Source organism: Apodemus sylvaticus, chromosome 4 (assembly GCF_947179515.1).
Source record: "Apodemus sylvaticus chromosome 4, mApoSyl1.1, whole genome shotgun sequence".
NCBI classification, from domain to species: Eukaryota; Metazoa; Chordata; class Mammalia; order Rodentia; family Muridae; genus Apodemus; species Apodemus sylvaticus.
Window position 1 is genome coordinate 44,338,370 of NC_067475.1, and position 25,114 is coordinate 44,363,483.

The 25,114-nt window shown below is 38.7% G+C and overlaps 1 protein-coding gene across 1 annotated transcript in view; it reads right to left on the minus strand.

Annotated features, from left to right (window-relative positions):
* Positions 1 to 25,114, minus strand: part of Dpyd (dihydropyrimidine dehydrogenase) — a 900,155-nt gene that overhangs the window by 848,940 nt on the left and 26,101 nt on the right. The window contains exon 2 of the mRNA XM_052179342.1: positions 14,562 to 14,672. Within this exon, the coding sequence (XP_052035302.1) occupies positions 14,562 to 14,672 (111 nt within the window). The remainder of the gene's footprint in view (positions 1 to 14,561; positions 14,673 to 25,114) is intronic.

The following is a 25,114-nucleotide window of genomic DNA, read 5'->3' on the forward strand; positions in this document are numbered from 1 at the left end:
TGTTTGGAGCACTCTATTTTCCCATATGCAAAGATATTTCTTATTTGCAAATACAGTAATATGCTTCATTAATATCTTCTAAAATATACATATTCTGTTTTTGCAGCCATAGTCTTAACACACATCTGCTTTATTATATAGCACTTATTGACCTACAATACATCATGCAATTCCAGTTTAATATTTATGATTATGCAAAGAATTTCTGTGTAAACAAATCAAAGCAATTTGATTCCAGATCTTCTGGATCCTATCTCAGTATTTTTAGAACATTATGTAGCTTGGATGAGCAGTTTCTCCCAAGAGAAGTCTCTGTGTCAGATTGTGAGGGTTTGCAAGAGCTCAGATTTCACATACACTGGTTAGCTTCCAAAGCTCTCAGATAAGCTGAAGTGGATACAGCCAGAGTGGGATCCCCTTTTCCTACATCATAGGATGCAGAGGTCTACCCTACAGTGACAACTGAGCAGGAGTAGCCTGTAGAGATTATTTTAAAAGAAATGTTGAAAAAAATCTAAAAGAATGTATTGCAACTTCAAGCATATTGGGGAAAGCTCAAATCTCTCTCTCTCTCTCTCTCTCTCTCTCTCTCTCTCTCTCTCTCTCTCTCTCTCTCTCTCTCTCTCTCATGGATTCTTGTATATTCTCCTGTGTGTATATGTGTATGTTGGTGTATGCAGGACTGACTTCCTGCAATAAATTTCTGGACAGTGGAGATATTAAAACAAAAAGAATTTTCACCTTAAAGGGGATAAAAGGTATTTTATTCAGTAATCAAATATGAATAACAGGCCCCAGAAACACAGATTCAGGTCAGACCCATTTCTATGTCCCACTATGAGAAGAGTTTGATGAAGTGTTTCTGAGCAAAAGATAAAATGAGTCACACTGACTCCTTTCACATACTTTGTTGGAAACATCGGGTACACAAGGGAAAACATGAGAGCCTCTGCCAGAGACTGCAGATGCCATCTGAAGGTATTCTTAGCCTTTTGATTGGTGGATGTTAGCAGTCTGATAAGTTAATACATTCCAAAAGATCTTATGTGAGTGTCACAGGAAAGTTAAGTCAAGACCTAGTAGTCCACAAAGAATGGCTATTGAGGGAACTATAAATAACCCAAGGAGGCAAGTTGTGATTGGGCTCTGGACGTGCAGCATTCCAAACTGTCCGCCATCATGGGATGTTAGTAATCAGTCTGGCAGAGTGCTCAGTGGTGGGCACAGCTTCTTTACATGGGCTTTCCCTCCTAGAAGAAAGAGTCTACATTCAATAACTATTTTCAGTTCCTGCTGCCTGTCGGCCATACTTCATGCTCTTCCCTTTATTCTGCGTTTGCGCGTCTGCTGTTATGCAGGACCTTCCTGTGCCCCCACTTGAACAGCAGCAGAAATCTATCTACTTTATCAACCCCAAGTGTCAATTCTCATCAACACCAACACTCACAAAGGACTACATGTATGTCAGGCACAGTTTTAGACGGTGCATACATTCTCTAGTTTGACCTAATGCATAGGCTTTATTCTTATCTTCACTCTCAGACAAAGAAGTGGAAGCAGGAAGAAATTTGTCTCAGTGAAAGTCACGTAGCTAGTAAATGGCAAAAGTATTGAGTGAGCCCAAGCTTTTCAGTCTCCAAATGTCAAACTCTTAACCAGCTTGTCTGCAGCTGCATACCAATCCTGAAACATCTCCCCTAAAATTCCAACCTCAAACTTAAGGCAGTTAGTTATACAGAAAATGACTTTCCTCTTTAGGAAACACAGCCTTTTGAAATCCAAGTTTGAAGAGCTTTCTTCAGCTGCTTGTAAACTAGGACCAGCTACCTAGACTCTATTGTGATTAAGAATAAGGAGGTGTAAAACTTGCTTCACCATTATAGAATTTTTAAATGAGAAGAACACAATAAAAGAAGCAGAGTTGACGGGAGACGATTACAAACGAGTTTAATTTGTGTGCCTCTTGGATGTAGAGAAAGTTGTGATTGGCCTGAAATAAATAATTGAACATAGCCTTTCTGTTTAACAGCCTTGGGATATGAAGAGTTAACACTTGTCTTCTTTCTAGGCAGCTATCTGCTATTATTACACATATCTCCTCAGAGAATAAAACTCTAGCCATACCAAGGATAAAGCACCAAGAAAACCACTTTCAAAGTGAGAACACACTTTTTGACCAACACCAAACTATAGCATATATCTTACAAGGAGTCTGTCTCCTTAATGAGCTCCTTGCATTTCTCTTAATGAAATAAGTAGATTATTGACCATGTCAGTAAGTGTAATTAGCTTCCATCATCACCACCACTGCTCTCTGCTACCCTTCTTCATCTCTGCAATCTACTCCTGACAGAACCCAAGACGCTTTTTGACCTTTGGTTCCGGTTATCCGAGATCTTCCCCATATGTTTTCCACGCTGGCAGGATTCCACGTTGGAGCCTTCCTCCTTTCAACTTCCCTCTTTAATTTTAGCTTAAAATCTGTATTCTTAGGAAGGTCAGTCTTGAATTCTGAAGTCAAACTATGCGTCTCCACTACAAGTCCCACGACAGGCTGACTGACAAAACTTCACTGTGAAATACACATTTAATGCACGGGTGGATTCGTGTATCCTCTCAGTGCCACCAGGGCTCTCGCCCTTGTTGCCATCATTATCCACAGTGGGTGAAGCCTATGAGATCTTCAGCTACTGTTTGGTGACTGGTAAATCTGTACAAGTGAGATTCAAGCTGATGTTGAGAGTGTGCCCGGCATTTCAATGGATGAACCAATTTGGAGAGACCCATTAAAGGGATGGAAGACTGAGTAAACTCGTTAAGACAGTTCACTGCTGTCTGATTTAACTTCTCTCCAACAGCTGAGCTAATATTATTCAGGGGATGCTCCGCAGAGTTCACACTTCATGTGCAGGCAGTGGAGAACAGATCCTAACTTCAATCTTTACTCTTAAAGAAGAGAGTAAAAGATCTCTTAAAGAGATCTTAAAGAAGTCTAGATGAATGCTAGTAGATGAGAATTACATAAAACACATCTTCGAAAGGAAACCCATATGAATTTCAACGTACATGAAGTCAGCAGTTCTAGCTTTATGTCTTAGCTCAGTGCTCAACCTTCCTAATGCTGAGATCCATTAACACAATTTCCCAGGTTGTGGTGACCCCAACCATTACATCATTTTTGTTTCTACTGAGTAACTATAATTCTGCGGCTGTTATCAATCACAGTGCAAACACATGATATGCAGATGCTCTTAGGCAACCCCTGTCAAAGGGTCATTTGATCCCCCAACATGATCACAACCTACAGGTTTGAACTATACTGGCTTAGATCCTTACATCACTTAGCAATCCCTTAATCCCCAGCATTCACATTCCTTTAAGAAGATGACCATACTCACTACAATTTGCTGTACATACATATAACTAAACAATAATAATTCTATTCCAACAGAATGTGCCATAAGAATGCATTGAGAATCTTAGTACCAAGAACGGGCTCTGGCATATGCCAACCACACACCCAACACTAATCTAGGTGTAGCAGATTCAGCTATGAAATAAATGGGTCTTCATAGACCTGACATTCTAATTAGGAGACAAAACTTTAATTTTGGGACATAGAATGTTAGTTGCCAATTGTTCTGCAAAGAAAAATTAAGATGATAAGAACCTGTACAGAAGAAATATATGCAGCAGCAGTTGTCCATTGTCCGCAGCTATTGGTCAATGGATGCAGTTGAGTTATCACTGTAAATAATTTAACTCTGGGTTTACTGCCACTCACTCCCACCTTAGGCTCTTCCATTTCTCAGCCACCATTATCCCCTGAAACTGTGACAGAATGTGGCATATATCACACAACTGAATCCTATTTTCCACTCAGTCTATAAGTCTTGGAACATGAGAAAACATAAATGAAATGGACTTGCTTTGAGGAGCAGACACAGAAATAATATATAAGAAACTGAATAATGAAACAGCATCCAAATGAGGCATTTTATAAGATACTTTTTAAAATGTCTTGTGCATGATATAGTATAAATTCATAGGGAAGGAAAAATGTATTTACATATCATGAACATTTCAATAATATTTGATTACATAATTTACTACTAGACCCAAACCCACAGAAGGTTCTCTCTAATCAATAAAATTGGAAAAAAATATTAGAACTGCTCTTAAATGCTAGAAAGATAATTCAGCAGATAAGATCATTTTTCATTCTTACAGAAGACCCAAATTTGATTCCCAGCAACAAACAAGGCAGTCACAGGCTTCCTGAGACCTTCTGGCTTCCCAGGGCACCTGCATTCACACATACATGTAATTAATTAATAGGATGATGTTTTAAGAATAGGAAAAAACAAGTAATCTGAGCCAGGCTGGCTCATCCCAGCACTCAGAAGGCAGAGGCAGGTGGATCTCTATGAGTTCAAGGCCAGCCTAGGCTTTAGCAAAAGAGCCCTCAGGAAGCATGCATAAATAATTAGATAAATAAATAAATAAATGGTGCTGGCTTCGGCAGCACAGAAACTAAAATTGGAATAAATAAATAAATGTCGTACAATATACTTTTCAAAACGTTTCCACCAAGAAAAGAATATAATGGCAAAACTCAGAGAAATAGTGTTTTCGCCACAGTTAGAAACATGAAAATTAAAGTTCCAGAGACAGGGACGTAAACCTAGCTGATTCACAGTAGCTGGAAGAAATGTGAGGAAAGGGAAGAGTCAATTTCTCTCAACTTTTAACCTTTTAGTACAGACTACATTAATATTTTAATGGCAGAGAGATAGGAGAGGAACAAAAGACAAGTAAATGCTGGAGATTAGGGGTTGCAGGATAGCTCCCAGGACTCTTCACAGATGCGTGGCCAACACCACGTGTGTGGTAGTGAGAAGATGGAGACTGTGACTTAGGAGCTGGCTGGAGCCTTGAGAAAGAGGCCAGAGACACGAAGAGTCCTGAGCTCCAGTGCCCAGCAGAACAGCAGAGGGTCTGCTACATCCTCATGAACTTCAGAGTGGTAGGTGACAGAGCAAAGTCTGATGCCTGGGAGGGAAGGACAAGAAAGATTCCGAAAGATATATGGAGTGGGGGGGAAGTGATGGGGATGTGGCCCAGCTGCTAAGAGTGCTTCCTGCCCAAGCAAAAGAATTTGAAGTTCAAATCTCCAACACCTGCTTTTCGTTTTTTGGGTTTTTTTTTTTTTTCTCTTTCCTTTTTCTTTAAAGAGATCCTGTAGGACCAGCTCTGTGAACTGCAGAGACAAGAGGATTGCTGTGCATCACGGGCCACCAACACAGCTCTGGGGTTCAATGTCAGACTATTTCAAGTAAATGTTGAGAGTAATAGGGCAAGACAAGCAGTGTCCTTCTACACAGTGTGAATAGGAAAGGCACACACACACTCACATACACACACGCACGCGCGCGCGCACACACACACACACACACCAAAATGGAAAACAAAACATGGCTGCACCCACCTTGTTTATCAAAATTACAACTAATGAGATGACATCCCTTTAGTTCATTTAGCAGCTCAGAAAAAAAAATAGAGTAGAAATTCCAGACAGAGAGAAAAAGACTCCTAGAAACTAACAGAGACAAAGTCGTTCAATCACAGAGACGGCTAGGGTAGAAATTAAGTTCCACTAGAGGAAAATAAAAGCAGTCACATCTCCTGCACCGCTGAGCATCTAGTTGTATCAGTATTCTCTACACAAACACTGCATTGTCTACCAGCCAGAAAAAAATCTAAGTTGTAAAGAAAAGAAAAATCTGGTTATGTACTTTTTTTTTAAATTTCAAGCTTAAATATGAAGGTCAGTGTCATTACTACATGAAAGCCCTGAGAACTATTTGACAAGAGGAGGGTATAAGAAGAGGTGACAGCAGGTGACTTCCTCACTGACAATGTGGTGCAAAGCTCATGAAATTTTTAAGTTTGCACTTAGAAAGGACCAAGGTAGTCCAGTACTGATACTCACATTCTTTATTAAGTCTAGCAGGGCCACATTGTTAGCTAGCTAAACAAGAGTGAACGAATCTGAACCTTAATAACCGAATTAGGTATCATCTCGCAGTGACCAGGTTTAAATAAGCAGGGCTGGAAGGCAAGGCAAACCTTAAGCTTGATTCTAACAGAACCAATGAACCTCACTAGGAACACCTGAGACCACATGTTAAATGGGAAATGAATGGTATCCATCTTCTCTGGCCTGGGCCTCTGGTGTCTCCCACAGTTGCTCTTAGCCATATTCTCCCCTCTACCTCTCCATATCTATGGGTAGCAGGTTCGGTGCTACACAAAGCCCCACAAGATCTAAACCGAGGGAAACAGGTATGTCCCTACTTACATTCCCCTTTCATTTACTTCTATGACAATTTATCTTGACTCCTGGGTCTTTGGCTAGCCCTATATATTGCCTATTTGAAGTCAGAGCCCAACTTCCATCATGCTAAATCCTACCCCAATCTCACCCTGTTGCACTCCCTACTCTAAACACAGCTCCTAGAAAACAGTACTGATATGCTTACAATTAATAACCTATACCTCTTCATCTCCAGCTCTTAACTTCAAAATAGCATATTGTAAATTCAATACTTCACAACAGTTTATACTAGAAACAGTTAATGCACAAACAAATTCAACTCCCAAGTCATGTATTTTGTGCATATAGGTTATTTTGGATTTGGGTTCATGCAAATGTACACACAAGAACGTGAAGATCAGGGGAAGACCCTTGAGGACATGGGCACAGGGGAAAAGTTCCTGAATAGAACACCAATAACTTACGCTCTAAGATCAAGAATTGACAAATGGGACCTCATAAAATTACAAAGTTTCTGTATAGCAAAGGACACTGTCAAAAGGACAAAACGGCAACCAACACATTGGGAAAGGATCTTCACCAGCCCTAAATCCGACAGAGGGCTAATATCCAATATATACAAAGGACTCAAGAAGTTAGATCCCAGAGAACCAAATAACCCTATTAAAAATGGGGTACAGAGCTAAACAAAGAATTTTCCCCTGAAGAACTCCAGATGGCTGAGAAGCACCTTAAGAAATGTTCAACATCATTAATCATTAGGGAAATGCAAATCAAAACAACCCTGAGATTTCACCTCACACCAGTCAGAATGGCTAAGGTTAAAAACTCAGGAGTCAGCAGGTGTTGGTGAGGATGTGGAGAAAGAGGAACACTCCTCCACTGCTGGTGGGATTGCAAGCTGTTACAACCACTTTGGAAATCAGTCTGGCAGTTCCTCAGAAAACTGAGCATGACACACCCTGCTATACCTGGGCATATACCCAGAGGATTCCACAGCATGCAATGAGGACATATGCTCCACTATGTTCATATCAGACTTATTTATAATAGCCAGAAGCTGGAAAGAACCCAGATGTCCTCAGTGGAGGAATAGGTACAGAAAATGTCGTGTATTTACACAATGAAATACTACACAGCAATTAAAAACAATGAATTCATGAAATTCTTAGGCAAATGGTTGGAACTAGAAAATATCATCCTAAGTGAGTTAAGACAATCACAAAAGAATACACATGGAATGCAATCACTGATAAGTGGATATTAATTAGCCCAGAAGCTCTGAACTCTCAAGACACAATTAGCATATCAAATGATACCCAAGAGGAGGAAAGGAGAGGGCCCTGGTACTGAAAAGACTTGATCCAGCATTGTAGGGGAGTCCCAAGATATGGGAGGGAGGTGATTGGGAAATGGGCAGAGGGAAGAGGGCTTATGAGACCGATGGGAGGGGGAAACCCGGAAAGGGGAAAGCATTAGGAATGTAAACAAAGAATAAAGAAAATTTAAAAAAAATTAAAAAAAAAAAAACCAAGGCTGCTTATTCTCTGAGTGTGCAGGTTTGGGATGTTTCCTGACATTAAAAACAAAACAAAGCAAAACAACAACAACAAAAAAGAACGTGAAGATCAGAGGGAAAGGTCTGGTGTCAACATTTAATGGCTCTCTGCTTTTTTAATTTTTTTCCTTTTATTGGATATTTTCTTCATTTACATTTCAAATGTTATCCTGCTTCCTGGTCCTCCACTTCAGAAACCCCCTATTCCCTCCCCTGTCCCCTGCTTCAATGAAGGTGCTCCTCCACCCATCCACCCACTCCAGCCTTCCAGCCCTGGCATTCCCCTACAATAGAGCATGGAACACCCTCAGGCCCAAGGGCCATTCCTTCCACTGATGTCCAACAAGGCCATCTTCTGCCACATATACACCCAAGCCATTGGGTCCCTCCATGTGTACTATTTGGTCAGTGGTCCAGTCCCCAGGAGCTCCAGAGGGTCTGTCCAGTTGCCACTGTTGCTTTTCCCATGAGGCTGCAAACCATCTCAGCTCAGTCCCTTCTCCAACTCCTCCATTGGGGACCCTGCGGTCAATACAAGGGTTAGATGCAAGCATCTGCCTCTGTGTTTGTCAGGCTCTGGATGAGCTTTTCAGGAGACAGCCATATCAGACTCCTGTCAGCAAGCACTTCCCAGCACTCACAAAATCGTCTGGGTTTAGCGACTGTATATGAGATGGATCCCAGGTGGGACAGTCTCTGGATGGCCTTTCCTTTAGTCTCTGCTTCACACTTCGTCACACATATTTCTTCCTGGGAGTATTTTGTCCCCGCTTCTAAGAACCACTGAAAAATCCACACTTTGGTCTTCCTTCTTCTGGAGCTACATTCATATTGTCTGTGAGTTGTATCTTGGGTATTCCAAACTGTTGGGTTAATATCCACTTATCAGTGAGTGCATACCTTCTGTGTTCTTTTGTGACTGGGTTGCCTCACTCAGGATGCTATTTTCAAGTTCCATCCATTTGCCTGCACAACCAGATTTCAACAGGGAAATGGATAGAGAAAATGTGGTACATTTACACAATGGAATACTGCTCTCTGCCTTCTTGCTTTTGAGACAGTGTCTCTGGGTTTTCTGGAAACTGTCAATTATGCTAGGCTAGTTGGCCTTTGAACCCAAGGATCATCTGTCTCTTCCTCAACATCTCTAGGATTTCAAGCATGCTCCATCAAGGATGGCTTGTATAAGCAGGTTCTGCAGATGGAGCACAGGTACTTGTGTTGGCAAAGCAAAGCATTTTACCAACCAATTTATGTCCCTACCTGCCATGTCATGTTCTCTAGTTTCTAATTATTTTCACATTTGCAGTCTTCCAGAAACCCCCTTACCCTGCTCTTCATGATTTATCATCTAACTTTCTACAGCAGTTCCAAAAACCTTGCCTCCTGTATTTCTCATTAAATTTGTCTCCTACACTAAACCCCTAGACTCATTCAGCTGAAGACAAATTTGATTGATAATTAAAATCTGTCTATTGTTCTTTCCTTGAAATATTACTCTAAGTACTTTTGATGTCAGTCTTCTTCAGAACATAAATTCCTTGGTATGCCCCATGCTGCAGTCATATTTATTTCAGTTGATGAATGGCAGAATGCCTATCCTATTCTAATAGACAGAAAAGAACCATACATACAAATAAATATAATAATCTATGTCAAAATCTAAATAGTCTGTACTCATTTTCGTTGTCTAAAAGGAAATGTCAGTGGTTGATTTTTATCTCTTCATGTATAGTACTCTGCTTAAAGAGCTCTCATGCCAGATTTAATATCTAGTTCTTCAGTAGCCAGGATTCTTGGGTCTCCCTATACATGGTCCTTCTCTTAGGGGTAGAACTGAAATATAATGGTAACCACAAAGTGATTGTGAGGTTAAAATATAAGAATTTAGACACAGGACCTGAAATAACAAATTTTAAATAGGCATTAAGTCTTTGTCATCCTTTTAAGCCATGAGCACCTACTATGTGTCGTGATTTTAGAATAAATTCACTATGACTCACAAAATATATGACACACTGTACTTAACCATGCTTCCTTTTACTTTTTTTCCCACCGGGATAAATTTGATTCATAATATTTACTGATCTTCAAAAATTATACATGAAAAATGAATGCAAAATATTTGTATAATTAGGACAGTTCAACATTTTTAAAATGTCAAAAATAAACAGTGGTCTATAACACCTGCTTAAAAGACACTGGGAATAAGTACTCTGCCATTGATTACCCAGTCCAAACACATTTTGCAGTTAAGTTCTCTACATGATCCAGAATTTCTAGTTAGTCATAGACCACTAGTAACCTGCCAAATTCCTGGGCAAAAAAATTCAAAATTGTCATTCTTGGGGCAAAACAATGCCTTTTCTCTTAGAGGAGGATAATCTATTTAGAAAAACAAATCAGAGTCTGTCTTTAAAATAGACTACAACCTTTAAAGACACTATTCATCTTGAAGAAGCATATGATACAGAACATGAGGCATGAATGCTTGGATATCAGGTGAATGAATAAGAAGATAAAGGAAAGTTAGGTAGGGAATAAAGACGGCACAATACTTCCTGAAAACTCTATCTGGGATCTAAAAGAAACTCGCAGGTGACCTGGATGCACACACTATGACTAGTCAGTGGCAGTGTGACTAGAGAGAGGCTCACCATGGCAAACCAAAATTGAAGCCTTATTTCTGTCTTCTGAAGTAACGTGAGAACCATCACAGCCCAGGATTTCTTGAACTTTTAAAGTATGTCTGTTTTCATAAACACATTTGTCTTTTTCTAAGGATGTGAAGTAAAATACTGGCGAGGATACATGACTCATTGGAGTCTAAGTAAATCATTTAGTATTTTTCAGCCTAGACATTATCATGAGTAAACTAAAGACATAATCTGAATGATTCACAAAGAACTGCAAATCACTACATGCAAGCACATCATAATTGTAACATCCAGAATGTGGAGAACTTGGAAAACAGGACATGGAGTTCTGTCCATTAGTTCATGCACACATTCAATCACTAGCTAGGCATTAAGCTCAAGCTATGTGCTAGGTGCCATGTGAGAATCTGGGAACACGGGTAAAGAGAAGAAATGAAAGACCTCTCCTTTGAGTCTCTGCTACTAGTTGAGAACAGACTCCACTGGAAAAGGCTTAGTGTTGAGCCTGGTCTCAAGGTCACTGCAGAGACCCAAAGGAGCGGTGATAAGGACATTACACACACACACACACACACACACACACACACACACACAGGTTTATTCTACAGGAAAAGATGAAGGGTAGGAATTCTGAGAACAGATTTTTGAAGGCAAGAGAAAAATTTCATGTTGATTGTCACCATGCAATATTGGAGGTACCTTTTAGATATGTAAGAAGTATTTGGTAGGTATTTAGTTATTATGGTGGAGATATGACTGAAAATGCTACTAAACTAGAGAGGGAGAAATCCCATTAATAAGTGTTTTTGTAGAAGAAGAGGGGGAAAAACACACACTGGCCACAGAAAAGGAGGGATGGGCAGGAAGGAAGAAAGAGGCACACTGAGGGAAGAGAGAGAGAATCAGGCTTCCAGGAAAGAGAGATTGAAGGGCTATCGCTGTCACTTTGGGTGAGGCCCTGAAATAGCAATTTCAGCATCTGATAACTTAATTTTCTAGACTAAAAACTGCATAAAGACTAGCTGCGTGAACTTCCTAAATGAATGCTCTGCAGGAAAATCACAGTGGAGAGAAATAGAGGGGAACAAGGAAGAGCCAAGATGTATATCCATGATAAGCCCCAGTCTCACCCAGATCCAGAAGGTTCTGCAATGTCCTCCCTGGAGGCAAGGGGTAGAGAAGACTTTTAAGAATACAGCTCTGCTGGATGTGCTGGTCAAGATTTAATATCAACAATGTGAGGACAGGAGCAAGCAGATCCCCGTGAGTTCAAGATCAGCCTAGTCTATATAGCAAGTTGTAGGATCCATACTTGAACTCTGAAACACCCCAATAAGACCAGAAGGGCATCTGTTCATCTCAGAACAGGGTGGGAGTCAAGTTTATCCACTTTCAAATTAGCATGCCTTGTAAAAGAACTCCCACTTCCCTCTATTCTCTTGTGCCTCTCTGAGTGCTTTCTGTCTTGCTGCTTCTGCTAGTGAGAGAAAGCACTTCTGTTGGTCTCACTGTGTGAGAAGAAAGACTAAAAAGTAAAAATCAAGTCATATACTTTGATAACAATTATATTAAGTCCTTTATATATTCACAGAGAGAATGCTTATGTAAAGGAAGACATTTTATTCAAATGGTGAATTGAGGGTAAGTTTGAACTTAGTTCTCTATCTCCTCAAGGAGTGAGCTTCTTTCCTCTTCTCTATCAAGTCTGTGAGTATTGCTGCCGTTTGCAAAGTGATCTGCATCTTCGCCAGTAAATCTGATTTTATAAAATGAGACTATTATTTTTAAATAGATTGGAAGCATTTATTTCCCCATTTAAACTTGCTCACTGTAGAAAACCCAGAGTACACAAAAAATGTCAAGAACACAAAGATAATGAACACTAATAATTGTATGGACATTTTTATCCTTTGTGCATATGCACAAAGGTATATTTGTACGTAAGCACACATAATTACAATTATATATACTGATATTTTATGTACTTTGCATGTAATACAAATTGTGACTGCTTAACCCAAAGTATTAACTATTGAAAAGTAATTTTAATGGTCATACAATTTAACACTGAATATATTTGCTTTAATTTAGTTAATCGTGACCCAGTTCTTGGAATTTGGAGGATTTTCCTCTATATTTTTTTCTTTACTGAATAAATAATGCCTAAAATAATCTTCTCTCTACATAATTAATGTTTACCTAATTCCTAATTCTTTCCATAGTACATACTACTAAAGATAAATGACTGGGTGTGTTTGACATTTTAAAGTTATTTTTTATAGGTTAAAATGTATCTCTTTCAACACATAAAATTTATGTGTTGAAATACTGCTAGTATTTCAAAATGTAGTTATTTAGAGGCAATATTTAAAGAGGTAAAAAGATTAAAAGAAGCTATTAGAACAGTAAGACCAAGTAGAACCACAGGAAGCAGACAGCTCTGATTAAACAAGCAGAAAGTCCTCAGTAGCAATCAGCCCTGCCAATACCCTGCTCTCAGACAAGTCTCTATGAGGGTGAAAACTGAATGGTTCAAGCCACCGTATCTGCGATGCATTGTAATAACAACCTATCGTATAACATAAATATTAAAACAAATACTGTGAGACTGCCATTTTACAAATTCCACACAATGAACACTTGAATAAGAAAACTTATCTCAACACTACCTTTGCCAGTTACACATTTTGGAAGAAATGAAATAAAGTCTATGTATAAGATTGCATCTTGAATGATCATTTTCTTAATATAGTAGAGATGATAACAATCGAAATAGGGAAACCTTCTATTTCTAATAGAATCTGGAACACAGAATCTTAGATCATTTATAAATGAAAGGCCCCAGGGAAGGCATCTGATGTCTTTGGATCACAGCTTTCACATATTTGAAATGAGAGACTTATTATCCCTGATAGCTTTTACAAGATACATTTAAAACTGTGCTATTCTGCTCATTCTCTTCAAATGTTGCCATCATTAGGCAAAATCACATGTCATCATGGGACCAGTGTGGGCTACCCTGGTTTCCTTACGAAAACCTGTCAGGAGATATCATAGTAGAAAATAGAGCTCACAAGTGTGGACCAAGGAAAACACAATGCCAAATCAAAGGCTGTTGCTGACTGGGAGATCATGCCATAGCATGCCTGCCTCTTCGTTGTAGTCAAATCCCTTTGCAGGGTGCCTGTCCTCATGTGCCATCCTTCAAAGAGGAGGAGGGGGGGGAAAGGCAAACATAAAGTCATCTATCTTTAGCATCAATATGTAAAGAGCATCCAGAAACAAACATCAAGCAAGCTCATGCTACAGTCTCATTAATTGTTTTAGAAAAATTGTTTGGGGGCTATTCCAGTAAAAGGGAATTCTTCCCCATTTTAAATATTTGTAGTCCATAGATCCAATGTGGCCTACCCCAGTGTCCTTCCAAAGACCTGTACTGGAGTCTGTGATTAAGAAATATTCTAAGCTGGGCACTGTGGCTTAAGATGCAAATTTAGAGCTCAGGCTGTGAGGATAGAAGGAACCACATGGGCATGAGTCTGTGTGAGTTACACAGTGAGTCCCTGTTCTCAACAAGCAAATGAAAACAAATTAAAGAATCAAAAATCAGCCATAAGGAACCTCAGAGAAACTGTTCTGCTTCTGCACCTTTTGGTGGACACTCAGGTAAGCCATGTGCCTCACCTTCCCCAGTGACACTAAAACTTGTCATATGAAAAAATCCTTTCAGCTTGCAATCATCACGCATAACAATTTTAGGCTAAATTTAAAAGAATTTGTAAAAACGAAATACTGGTAAAAAATCTTATGGAATGTTAAATTTTACAGATTAGCAAAGCATCAAAATTAAGCAGTGTTTTGAGATTGTTTTCAGATATAAAATGCTTAAATTATTTTAAAGGCACATCAGCACCTTGTGCTATTTAATTATATTTCTAAGATACAAATGACAGTGCCTTCAGTGTGGGGAATAATTTTTAGAAGGAAATCATGTGTCAATGGTACTCACAAAGCAGTTCTTATCAGTGTTTCTTTTCCAATGTTTCTTGTCTAGTTTCTTGGCCATGGTGGAACGCAGAGTCGCATGAGCTTGTACTCGAGGATTTAAAGCCAGGATGTTCTGAATACGGGATAAATAATATACAAATGGAAATAAGTAATCATGTTGGCACTAAAACAAATCAAAATTTCATTTGGAATCACTCAATTTCCCTAATGAGAGACTTAGCTCAGGGTGAATATTCTCATAGTACATGAGAGACAGAAGGAAAAAAAACATAGATGTAATCTAAACAAATTAGAAAATGATCTAAAGTTCATGTGATGATAAGAAGAAAATCTTAAAATTAACACAGAACCTTTATAGAAATATAATACAAGAATGTAGCAGGAAGAAATAAGAAGAACCAAAGTTGTAATTAGCAAACTTTAAGAAAACAAAGTGCCATTACTGTAAATTGATCATATGCTGGATAAAATGTCAATGGTGTAACTTCTCATATACCTCCTAATAATTCTCAAAACTTCTTGCCCAATGGATACTTCAACAAAACTCAGGCAACATTGTAGATATGGTAGACAATTTGGAACGCTGAAAGCCAAAGTATAAGGGTGTTCTCTGTGAGATAATTTCTATATAGCTATACCTACATAGTCTCACCAAACCTGTGGCCTAAAAATGAGCTGAACAAGTACTACAACAATATACATGCCACAATGGACAAGGGAAAAACCACTAGGTTCCAACTCTACACAAAGAACTATATAAAACTAAGGAATGCTGAGAGTGGGAGAAATTGTGCTCCCCAGGGAAAAGTATACCAATTGGTCATTCAATACTAAAAGGTTAGCAATGAAAATAGATAAACAGCTAACATTATACATACTGGGCAGATTATATTTAAGAATATATATGATATGCACATATATATGTTTGCACTCACTGATAAGTGGATATTAGACCAAAAGCTCTGAATACCCAAGATATAATTCACAGGCCACATGATGCTCAAGAAGGAAGACCAATATGTGGGTGATTCGGTTCTTCTGATATGGGGAACATAATACTCACAGGAACAAATACGTTGATAAAGTGTAGAGCAGAGACTTAAGGAAAGGCCATCCAGAGACTGTCCCACCTGGGGTTTCACCCCATATACAGTCACCAAACCCCGACAATATCATGGAAGCTAAGAAATGCTTGCTGAAAGGAGCCTGATATAGCTGTCACCTGAGAGGCCCTGCGAGAGCCTTACAAATACAGAGGCAGATGCTCACAATCAATCATTGGACTGAGTGTGGGGTCCCCAATGGAAGAGTTAGAGAAAGGACTATAGGAGCTGTAGGGTTCCAACCTTATAGGAAGAACAACAATATCAACCAAGCAGACCCTCCAGAGCTCTCAGGGACTAAGCCATAACCAAGGGGTACACAAGGCTCTAGCTGTATATGTAGCAAAGGATGGCCTTGCCAGGCATCAATGGGAGGAGAGGTCCTTGGTCCTATGAAGGCTCGATAGATGCTCCAATATAGGGACATCCAGGGCAGGGAGGTGGGACTGCGGTGGGTGGAGGAACACCCTCATAGAAATAGGAGGAGAGAGGATGGAATTGGAGCTATGGGGGGGGGGGGACTGGGAAAGGGGCTAACATTTGAGGTTTAATTAAAGAGAGACAGCAAGAGAGATTCAGAGAGACAAGAGACAGAGAGTCAGAGAGACAGAGAGAAAAATCTGAATGTAATTAACAAAAATATCAACTCTCCCAAATTAAAAAATAATAATAATCAATGTGATCTCTTGACTGTACTGTAAAAGGTAAACACTAGGAGATTACTTGAGGAATCATGTAGTCCAACTCCAGCAAAAGAGCTGATGACAACAACCTTTAATTTCTCAGGAACTTGTCTTAGGGAGGAGGAGGTAGAGGAGGAAGAGGAGGAGGAGGAAGCACATCAATGGAAGACACTGCTGCAATTCAGAAAAAACACTGAAGATCCATGGAGTCTGAAACACCAGGCAGCCCTGTCTAACCCTTCCCAGATGCATGCCACAGTAGCACACCCCTAGGAAAGTGTAACCAAGAACATCAGGCTTCTTCTGCTCAATTTTCAGTTGAAGGCTGTGGCATCCCTAGTGCCTGTCAGGGAAGAACATTCTGTTACAATGTCTCAGAGCCCCACCCCCAATTATGTGAACCTCAAGAAAACCTATCTTAGTGTCCCACGGTGTCCTGTGCCCATGACAACCTTCACTGACTGATTAGAGGCTCCACAGTGATGGTAGTGACACATCCACAACAAATGGTCACACCGGAGACTTACTACCACAGTGTGCTGAGCACTACACATCAGGAGAAACACACTGAGAAACCGGAAAATGGCTGCCCACACCCAGTGCCCTGGCCACACGGTCAGCATGTCACTTTTGGAGAAGTAGTCACTGTCACTGTCCCAAGCTCTGGAGCTGTGGTATGGAGATTTTCCCAACAGAGGAGGCAGTGGTATGAACAGAGGACCTTCCCCAGATGAGTTGAATGTACTTGGACCCCTGGAGGGGGGGCTTCAATACTAGGAGTCTTTTTATGAGAAATTAAGACTTTGACAGCAAACAGTTTACAAGAGGATGAAGTCTTCCTTGGGAAAAAAAAATATATAAGTAACATGGCAGAGAGTTCACCAGAGAAAACATGGGGAGCAGGTAAAACAAGATCTTAAGGAAAGCCCTTGAAGACTCACCTCAAAAGCGACCTTTATAAATGGCTCCAAAATGAACTGAAGCAAGTCACAGGGCAACTGATCCTTCAGGGCGCTAGACAAAGCAGGCACTAAGTGTGCTAACAACATGAACAAAGATTCAGAGAGAGACATGGAAAGTGGTGAGTACAAGAGCTCAGCTGAAACTACTGTACAAACCCCAGGTTACACAGATGCTGTGCTTCATAAAACAGGGCAGAACCAAAGACGTGTGTCTAAGAAAAGGACTTGTATGGAGCTGGTGTTGGAGGAACCTGACTAGAAAGGAGATAAGAGATAGTGCCTTTGAAAGAAAACCAAATACAGTACACACAGCTATGAAATCTCAAAGAACATTAATGAAAGGTATCTAAAAACAAACAAAACAAACAAAACAAAATGCTGTTATCACAAAACATCCCTGCCCATGTCCAGTACTCTCCTGATATAAAGATGTCAGAGGTTCAGACTATAGGGGAAATAGACTTTCCTAAATCATCTATCTAGGTACTAAGCAAAAGTATGAGTTCCCTGTCCTCCTGACAGCACAAGATTAATATACCAAATTGTTATATTAAAATTTTATTTTCATATATATATACACATATATAATATGTACATACGATATATACATGCATTCAATATATATGCTATGTGCTAAGTTTATGATGTGGCTGATGATGCTTACAACCAAAGGATGTGTTTTCTTTGTGGTGTGATGAAGCTCAACCCTGTATTATTAAAATAGCTATGAATACATTTAAAAAGCTGAATGTTTTCCTTTATATGGAGAGTAGTAGGCTATGAAAATTATATTTTGATAAAATTGTTATTAAAAATTTAAATAGTGCATTCAATGCATTTAGCTGTACAGCATGTTCCTTTAATGAAAACTTTAGAACTTGCCTTACTTTTACAACTATGATAAAATTATTTTCAGTAATTCTTACAAATGGCAGAGAAGATGTTTCTTCACTCTACCAGACTGGTTGTCTGTGTTCTTCAAAAAGGAACTTCACACTAAAACTGTCATTCTAAATGATTATTCCTTGGAATAAAAATAAAACAACAAAACAGCTGATTTATAGATGTTAACTTTAAAAATTCAAGAATCTTATTTTACAGGAAAAAATAAAGATAATTTCTCACTATCAATACAATACTGTTGCTTACCTTTTCAAACCCGAATTTCTACAGTACCACATGGTAATACAATTCAGTAAATAAAAGGGCAAGTTCAAAGGTATTCTGGCCAACATTTAAAGCAAACAAAGTAGGAATCATACAAGAAATATGGCTGTATTTATTTTACCTTTTAAATCCACAATCCATATTGTGATAAATGATTACATTTATCTATGCTGGCATAGTAATGTAACTTTTGGAAATAAACATTCTGAATGTAATTTATTGGCTGCTTATCATGGTTACTTTTCTTTCACATAACACAAACATAAAGTGTAACAGCATGAAATATTGGGTTAACCTTTTACGAGAAGGCATTGAGTTGAATTCAATGGATCTTGGGTAAAAATAAATTGGATTGTGGAGAATGGTTACTGAGGATTTGACTTAATAATATCCCAGATGAAAGGTGATATAAAATAAGAATACATGACGTGAGTGGTTAAGAGCTGCTCAGAACAATTTTCCAAAGCAAGAGTTTTTAAAACCCAAAGTCAATATCATCAATAAGTAAGCAGCTGGAAGAATAAGGAGAAGTTCTAAATTACATTCTTCCTAAGAAATCACCAAAGCCAGGACCTTACCAGGGTCACAGGGTTCCTTCTCTGGATAAATTGAGCACTTCAAGATGCCCATTAACCCTTTCAGGCATCATTACTACTAAATGAGGGAGACTTTTCTCTCATCAAAGACTCTCGTTTAGATTTTTCAATCAGTTACAGAGGAATTCTGAAAATGTACTGGTGCACATAGAGGCAGAAAAAAGAGTCTGAGTAAACTTCATGGCATGATTTTTGAGGGTGTGGTTACAAAATGATTTGATATGATCCAAACCCACTCTACTGAAGAATTGTTTGCTGTCACTGGCTTCTGTGAACATTACACACACAGAAGCATTTGGACTTCTACAGCACACACACACACACATACACATACATAAACACATTGAAAGTTTTGTGCCTCATGCTAGCGAGTGTGGAGAGCAGACTTGTTGACTAGAGTTACATACCTGCTCTACCTGGTTAGAAGTTCTCATCATTAGTTCATAAAATGTTGGACCTTTAGAATCCTTTAGGAGTTCAGATTCGAGCTGCAGGAAGCCATTTGGCCAGGCAGTCTTCTTTCTAAACCTGTGCCAATATTTATATGACCACATTGATGAACTAAATATAATATACCATTAAGTACACCCTTTACATTTGAATTATGAACTTTTCTACTCAACACTAGTTATTCCTTGTAATTCTGAGCTATAAAAATGATATAGTGTACTTATGTTTCCATTGCACATGGTCATGTTGATGAATTATATTCTGTGGTACTCAGATTATGCTTAAATTTTATTACCAATGGCATACAGCAAGGTTTCTATGGGTCATTTCCTTGTATGAGGCAAAAGGAAACAAATGATTTAAAGTATGCTGTTTTTACTTCTTTTCTAATTGTTTATATATACTTAATCTTGATATAACTGTGTATTTTCTTCTACTTATACCTGAGTACTCTTCTCTCTATTAACATTATTTTTACTTGAGTAAATTCTCTCAACTAGCAGAAGAGCACGCTAGGAAAGTCTGTTGAATATAAAACTGAACTTTGTAGTTCTACTTGCTGAGCATATACTTGCTTACACGGCTTAATGTCAACCAGTTACCCCTCTGTTTCCTATGTCTGCCATTACTCATGGTAGAGTGAAAGTTTGAATAATCTTCATAGTGTTTAGAGCCATTTGGAGACTTTAGATAAAACTAGACACTCATGGCCAGTGTCTCACTTTGTGGGGAGAGAGGGCAGAATGAGCTTCATTTGCTCCCCACAAGGTCCACAAGAGAGATACAAACAAGTTTGGAGTCTCAAAGCCTCTGTGAGCCTGAAGATTAGTTCTGGACAAGGACTCTCATGTGTTCATAGTAATCTTCTCAATGAATATTGGGCACAATGCCTTAGGTTGGGCCACTTCTGCAGGTAATAATAATAAAGGGAAATTGTCCCTTTTTCTTGATTTTTCCTACTATCTCCATACAAAGGCCAATACTCCTTTTATGAACAGTGACTAATCATTATTATTAAAAAACAATAGAAGAAGAAAGGATATTATAAAGATTCTAAATCTTACGACATGTTGCTAATGTCTTTCCTAAACAGTGTGTTCAGTGATTTGTGTTACATTTGGTTTCAGATTTTTAGCTCTTCTATTTTTTTTTCTGGATACTTTAACCTTCACTTTCATTTTTCCACTGTTTAAGAGTGATCGTGAAATTCTTAGACAAATGGATGGAGCTGGAGAACATCATACTAAGTGGTAACCCAGTCACAAAAGATCAATCATGGTATGCACTCACTGATAAGCGGATATTAGCCTAGAAACTTGGATTACCCAAGTCATAATCCACATATCGAATGATGTCCAAGAAGAACGGAGGAGTGGCCCCTGGTTCTGGAAAGAGTCAGTGCGGCAGTATAGGGGAATACCAGAACAGGGAAGTGGGAAGGGGTGGATGGGGGAACAGGGGGAGGGAAGAGGGCTTATGGGACTTTGGGGGAATGGGGAGCCAGAAAAGGGGAAATCATTTGAAATGTAAATAAAAAATATATCGAATATAAAAAAGTGATCAGTCATAGTACTAAACCAATAGTGTTGATTTATTATGACAACATACAAAAACTGCCTTAGGGGCAGTAAGAACTAAAATGCCACATTGCATTTTAGTTGTACGTGTAGGAATTAGTCACGATTCATACAATGTGTATTCCAGTTCCTAAATTGTTGGTTCTGAACCATTAATACTTATGAAGGGAATAGTTTTAAAAGTATAGGAATATGCAAAAATACAAAGGAAACAGGCAAAAATGAAACTATAAATAAAACAAAATGAAACAGAGAAATGTATCTCAGAAGAAATCAAATTGGTCATGGGTTCCTGAACTTATTATATCTTTCTGACCTGCAATTGCTAAGGCAGATTGCCTAAAAGTGCCAATATGTTCTTCACAAATTAGTATGTCACTATCAAATTCAAATACACACTTACCTATCTATTACATGTATAGAACAATGGAGATAATGTTTTCTTATACATAGAACTGTATATAACTCATGAACTTTGGGTTAGACATGTTAGGGTAAATTTACATTACATTTTCATTCTATGAAAGTCAAGGCACATGAAAAGGTGATAAATTTGTAAAACATCACAAAACACATCAACTGGAAATGAATGGACACTTTCAGGATGCTAGTCACATAACCTGGGAAATTCAACTCATTTCTTTTCTACAAACGGTTATCCTAAGTAAAATAGTTCATACATCTTAAAATGTCCCATCTGTCATTTCTCTATGCAACTAATCAAGCTAGGTTCTGTCACTTGCATCTCTAGTCTGACTTTGCTAGATTTTGTACATGGCTCTTTGACTTAAAAAACACATACCTCTAAAGAGACAATCAGTAGACTGATGTTAAGAAAGCACATCTTCTTTTTAAAACACTAAAAATTCATATAATACATACAAAGGAAAACACACACATATACACATGCACGCGCGTGCACACACACACACACACAGTTTTTTTCTCTCTCTCTTGGTACTAGTGACTGTACACAGAGCCTCAAACTGACTAGCAACTAACCGTTCTGCCAGTCAGCCAAACCCAAATCCATTAACCAAACAATTCTTAGTAAGATCAGACCATGATGACTGAATCTGATGTAGACATTAATTTCTGCGATTAAGATTAAGCCACTGAGGCTAACCCAAAAGCTGTTGCCTGTGTGTGTGATATGTTCTTCAAGCAGGGCTGTCTTGTCTGACCCCAGTGAGAGAGGATATGCCTAACCCACTGCAGAGACTTGCTTTGCAAGGATAGCAGGTACCCAGGGGGGCCTACACCCTCTCAGAGAAGAAGGGGAGGGGAGTGGGAGAGGAATTGTGGGAGTGACCAAAAGGGGGAACAAAGATTGGGAGATTGGGAAGTAAAGTGAAATATATAATATATACGGAGTGATTTAAGCTGTAAACACATCTTTTTTACAATCTTACATGCTGAATAGTTCAGGACCAAATTTCTGTAGTTTTGTCCCTGGTAAAAATCCTTTTGCTAGCTGCTAGCTTGTAGATTAATACGTTCTCATTACATGTCTATGGAAAGAGAAAGCAAGTCCTCTACTGTCTTTTTTCATAAGGGCACTAATGACATTATAAGGGTCCCTCCTTAATGAGCTTAAATAACTCTAACTATCTTCCAATGGTTTTATCTCCTAATGCTACACACTTGGAATTAAGGCTTTAACACATGAACTTCAATGGTATATGCCTAGTTTATAATGGAGCTAGAAAGGAGTCTATTGTGTGAGTGACTATTAAGACTCTGTTCACAATGTGTTTCAGCACAGGCTAAGTGTTCTCTTACTATTTCAGATGAAACCATATGGACTCCATATATTCATAGTACCAAGAAGAAACTTCAGAAAAACAAAAACAGTGACTGTTTTATAGTATTGTTTACATTTAAGGAAAGAAAATAAAAGCAATATTACCAAAGAAGTTAACACCACTGTTTATTCTATTTCTTTTAATCTTTAAGCAAGCTAAAGAACAAAGCATTACTAATAATATAATCTAAGATACTATAGTAGCTGTGTTTTTTTACATTAGAAATTAGAAATAAAACCTCATAGAAAACACTTATAAATGGATATGAAAAGTTTATAAAGGGGAAGAACACATGTTACTTAACACTGACTGATGAAAGATGGGCACACAAGGCAAGAGCCCCTGAGATTCAGCGGAAAGTATACGTGTAGGTCAGTATGCTAAAAGTGAAACAATGCCAATCAATATGTGAGAAAACTGAGAGAAAATGGAGGGGTAAACACACATGCAAGACTAGGGATGAGCTTAGACTTTTGAAAGTTAACTGAACAGGTATCTTGATTGTCAGGTTCAAAAAATAATAAACTACAGATTGACTTATTGTGCACCAACCATAGGATGAATCAGAAAAAAAAAAGAAGCACATGAGATAGCAAGTAGTTTGTATTAAAATAAAAGTTAGATCTTTGCTCCTGTGAATGAGCAAACAGGTGCAGCCAGGTATGCAGGGAACACAAGAGTGTAAGATCCCTCGGGACACGGTCCGCCAGGGCACCACCTGCACGCAGAAGCTGGGCAGCACCACCACAGCTGTCTGTGCATCTAGTCTGCAAGGGGACATCTGCTCTGCAGAGAGTCCCGCGGTTACAGGTGAGGCCACCATCATCACTCCTGAAACTGAGCGGGCTATTATAGCCAGGAAAGCAGAGAACATCCAACTGTGAGATCACTTGGGACTTAGTCTACCAGGACCCCACCTGCACCCAGGAGTTGGACAGCCCCACAGCACCCTATGCCAGGGAAAGCCGGTCACCCAGGGGTGCTGAGATAGGCTTATAGGCACACAGAAGTGACAAGCACCAGCCAGTGACAGCAGGACCAACTAGCACCAGAGATAACCAGATGGCAAAAGGCAAACATAGGAATATTACTAACAAAAATCAAGGCAATAAGACATCATCCGAACCCAACTCTCCCACAAGAGCAAATCCTAGATACCCCAACAAACCAGAAAAGCAAGATTTGGATTTAAAATCACAGGTCATGATGCTGATAGAAGACTTCAAGAAGGACATAAATAATTCCTGTAAAGAAATACAGGAGAACACAAGTAAACAGGGAGAAGCCTTTAAAGAACAACAAGAAAACACACACACACACACACACACACACACACACACAAACAAACAAAAAAACAAACAGGCAATGGAATTGAACAAAGCCATCCAGGATCTAAAAATGGAGGTAGAAAGAATAAAGAAATCACAAAGGGAAACAACTCTAGACATAGAAAACCTAGGAAAGAAGTCAGGAGTCATGGATCCAAGCATGAACAACAGAATACAAAAGATAGAAAATCTCAGATGCAGAAGATACCATAGAAAGCATTGATACAACAGTCAAAGAAAATGAAAAATGAAAAAAGCTCCTGACCCAAAACATCCAGGAAATCCAGGACAAAATGAAAAGACCAAGCATAAGGATTATAGGTATAGAAGAGAGTGAAGATTTCCAACTTAAAGGGCCAGTAAATATCTTCAACAAAATTATAGAAGAAAACTTCCCTAACCTAAAGAAGGAAATGCTCAAGAACATACAAGAAGCCTACAGAACTCCAAACAGATTTGACCAGAAAAGAAATTCTTCCAATCAAAGAATAATTAAAACACCAAATGTACTAAACAAAGAAAGAATATTAAAAGCAGTAAGGGGAAAAGGTCAAGAAACATATAAAGGTAGACTTTATATCAGAATTGCACCAGACTTCTCACTTGAGACTATGAAAGCCAGAAGAGCCTGGGCAGATGTCATACAGACCCTAAGGGAACACAAATGCAAACCCAGACTGCTATATCCAGCAAATCTCTCAATTACCATAGATAGAGAAACCAAGGTATTCCATAACAAAAATAAATTTACACAGTATCTTTCCACAAATCCTGCCCTTTAAAGGATAATGAATGAAAAACACCAAGGAGGGAAACTATACAAACTAAAAAAAAAAAGCAAGAAATTAATCTTCTTTCAACAAACCCAAAAGAAGATAACCAC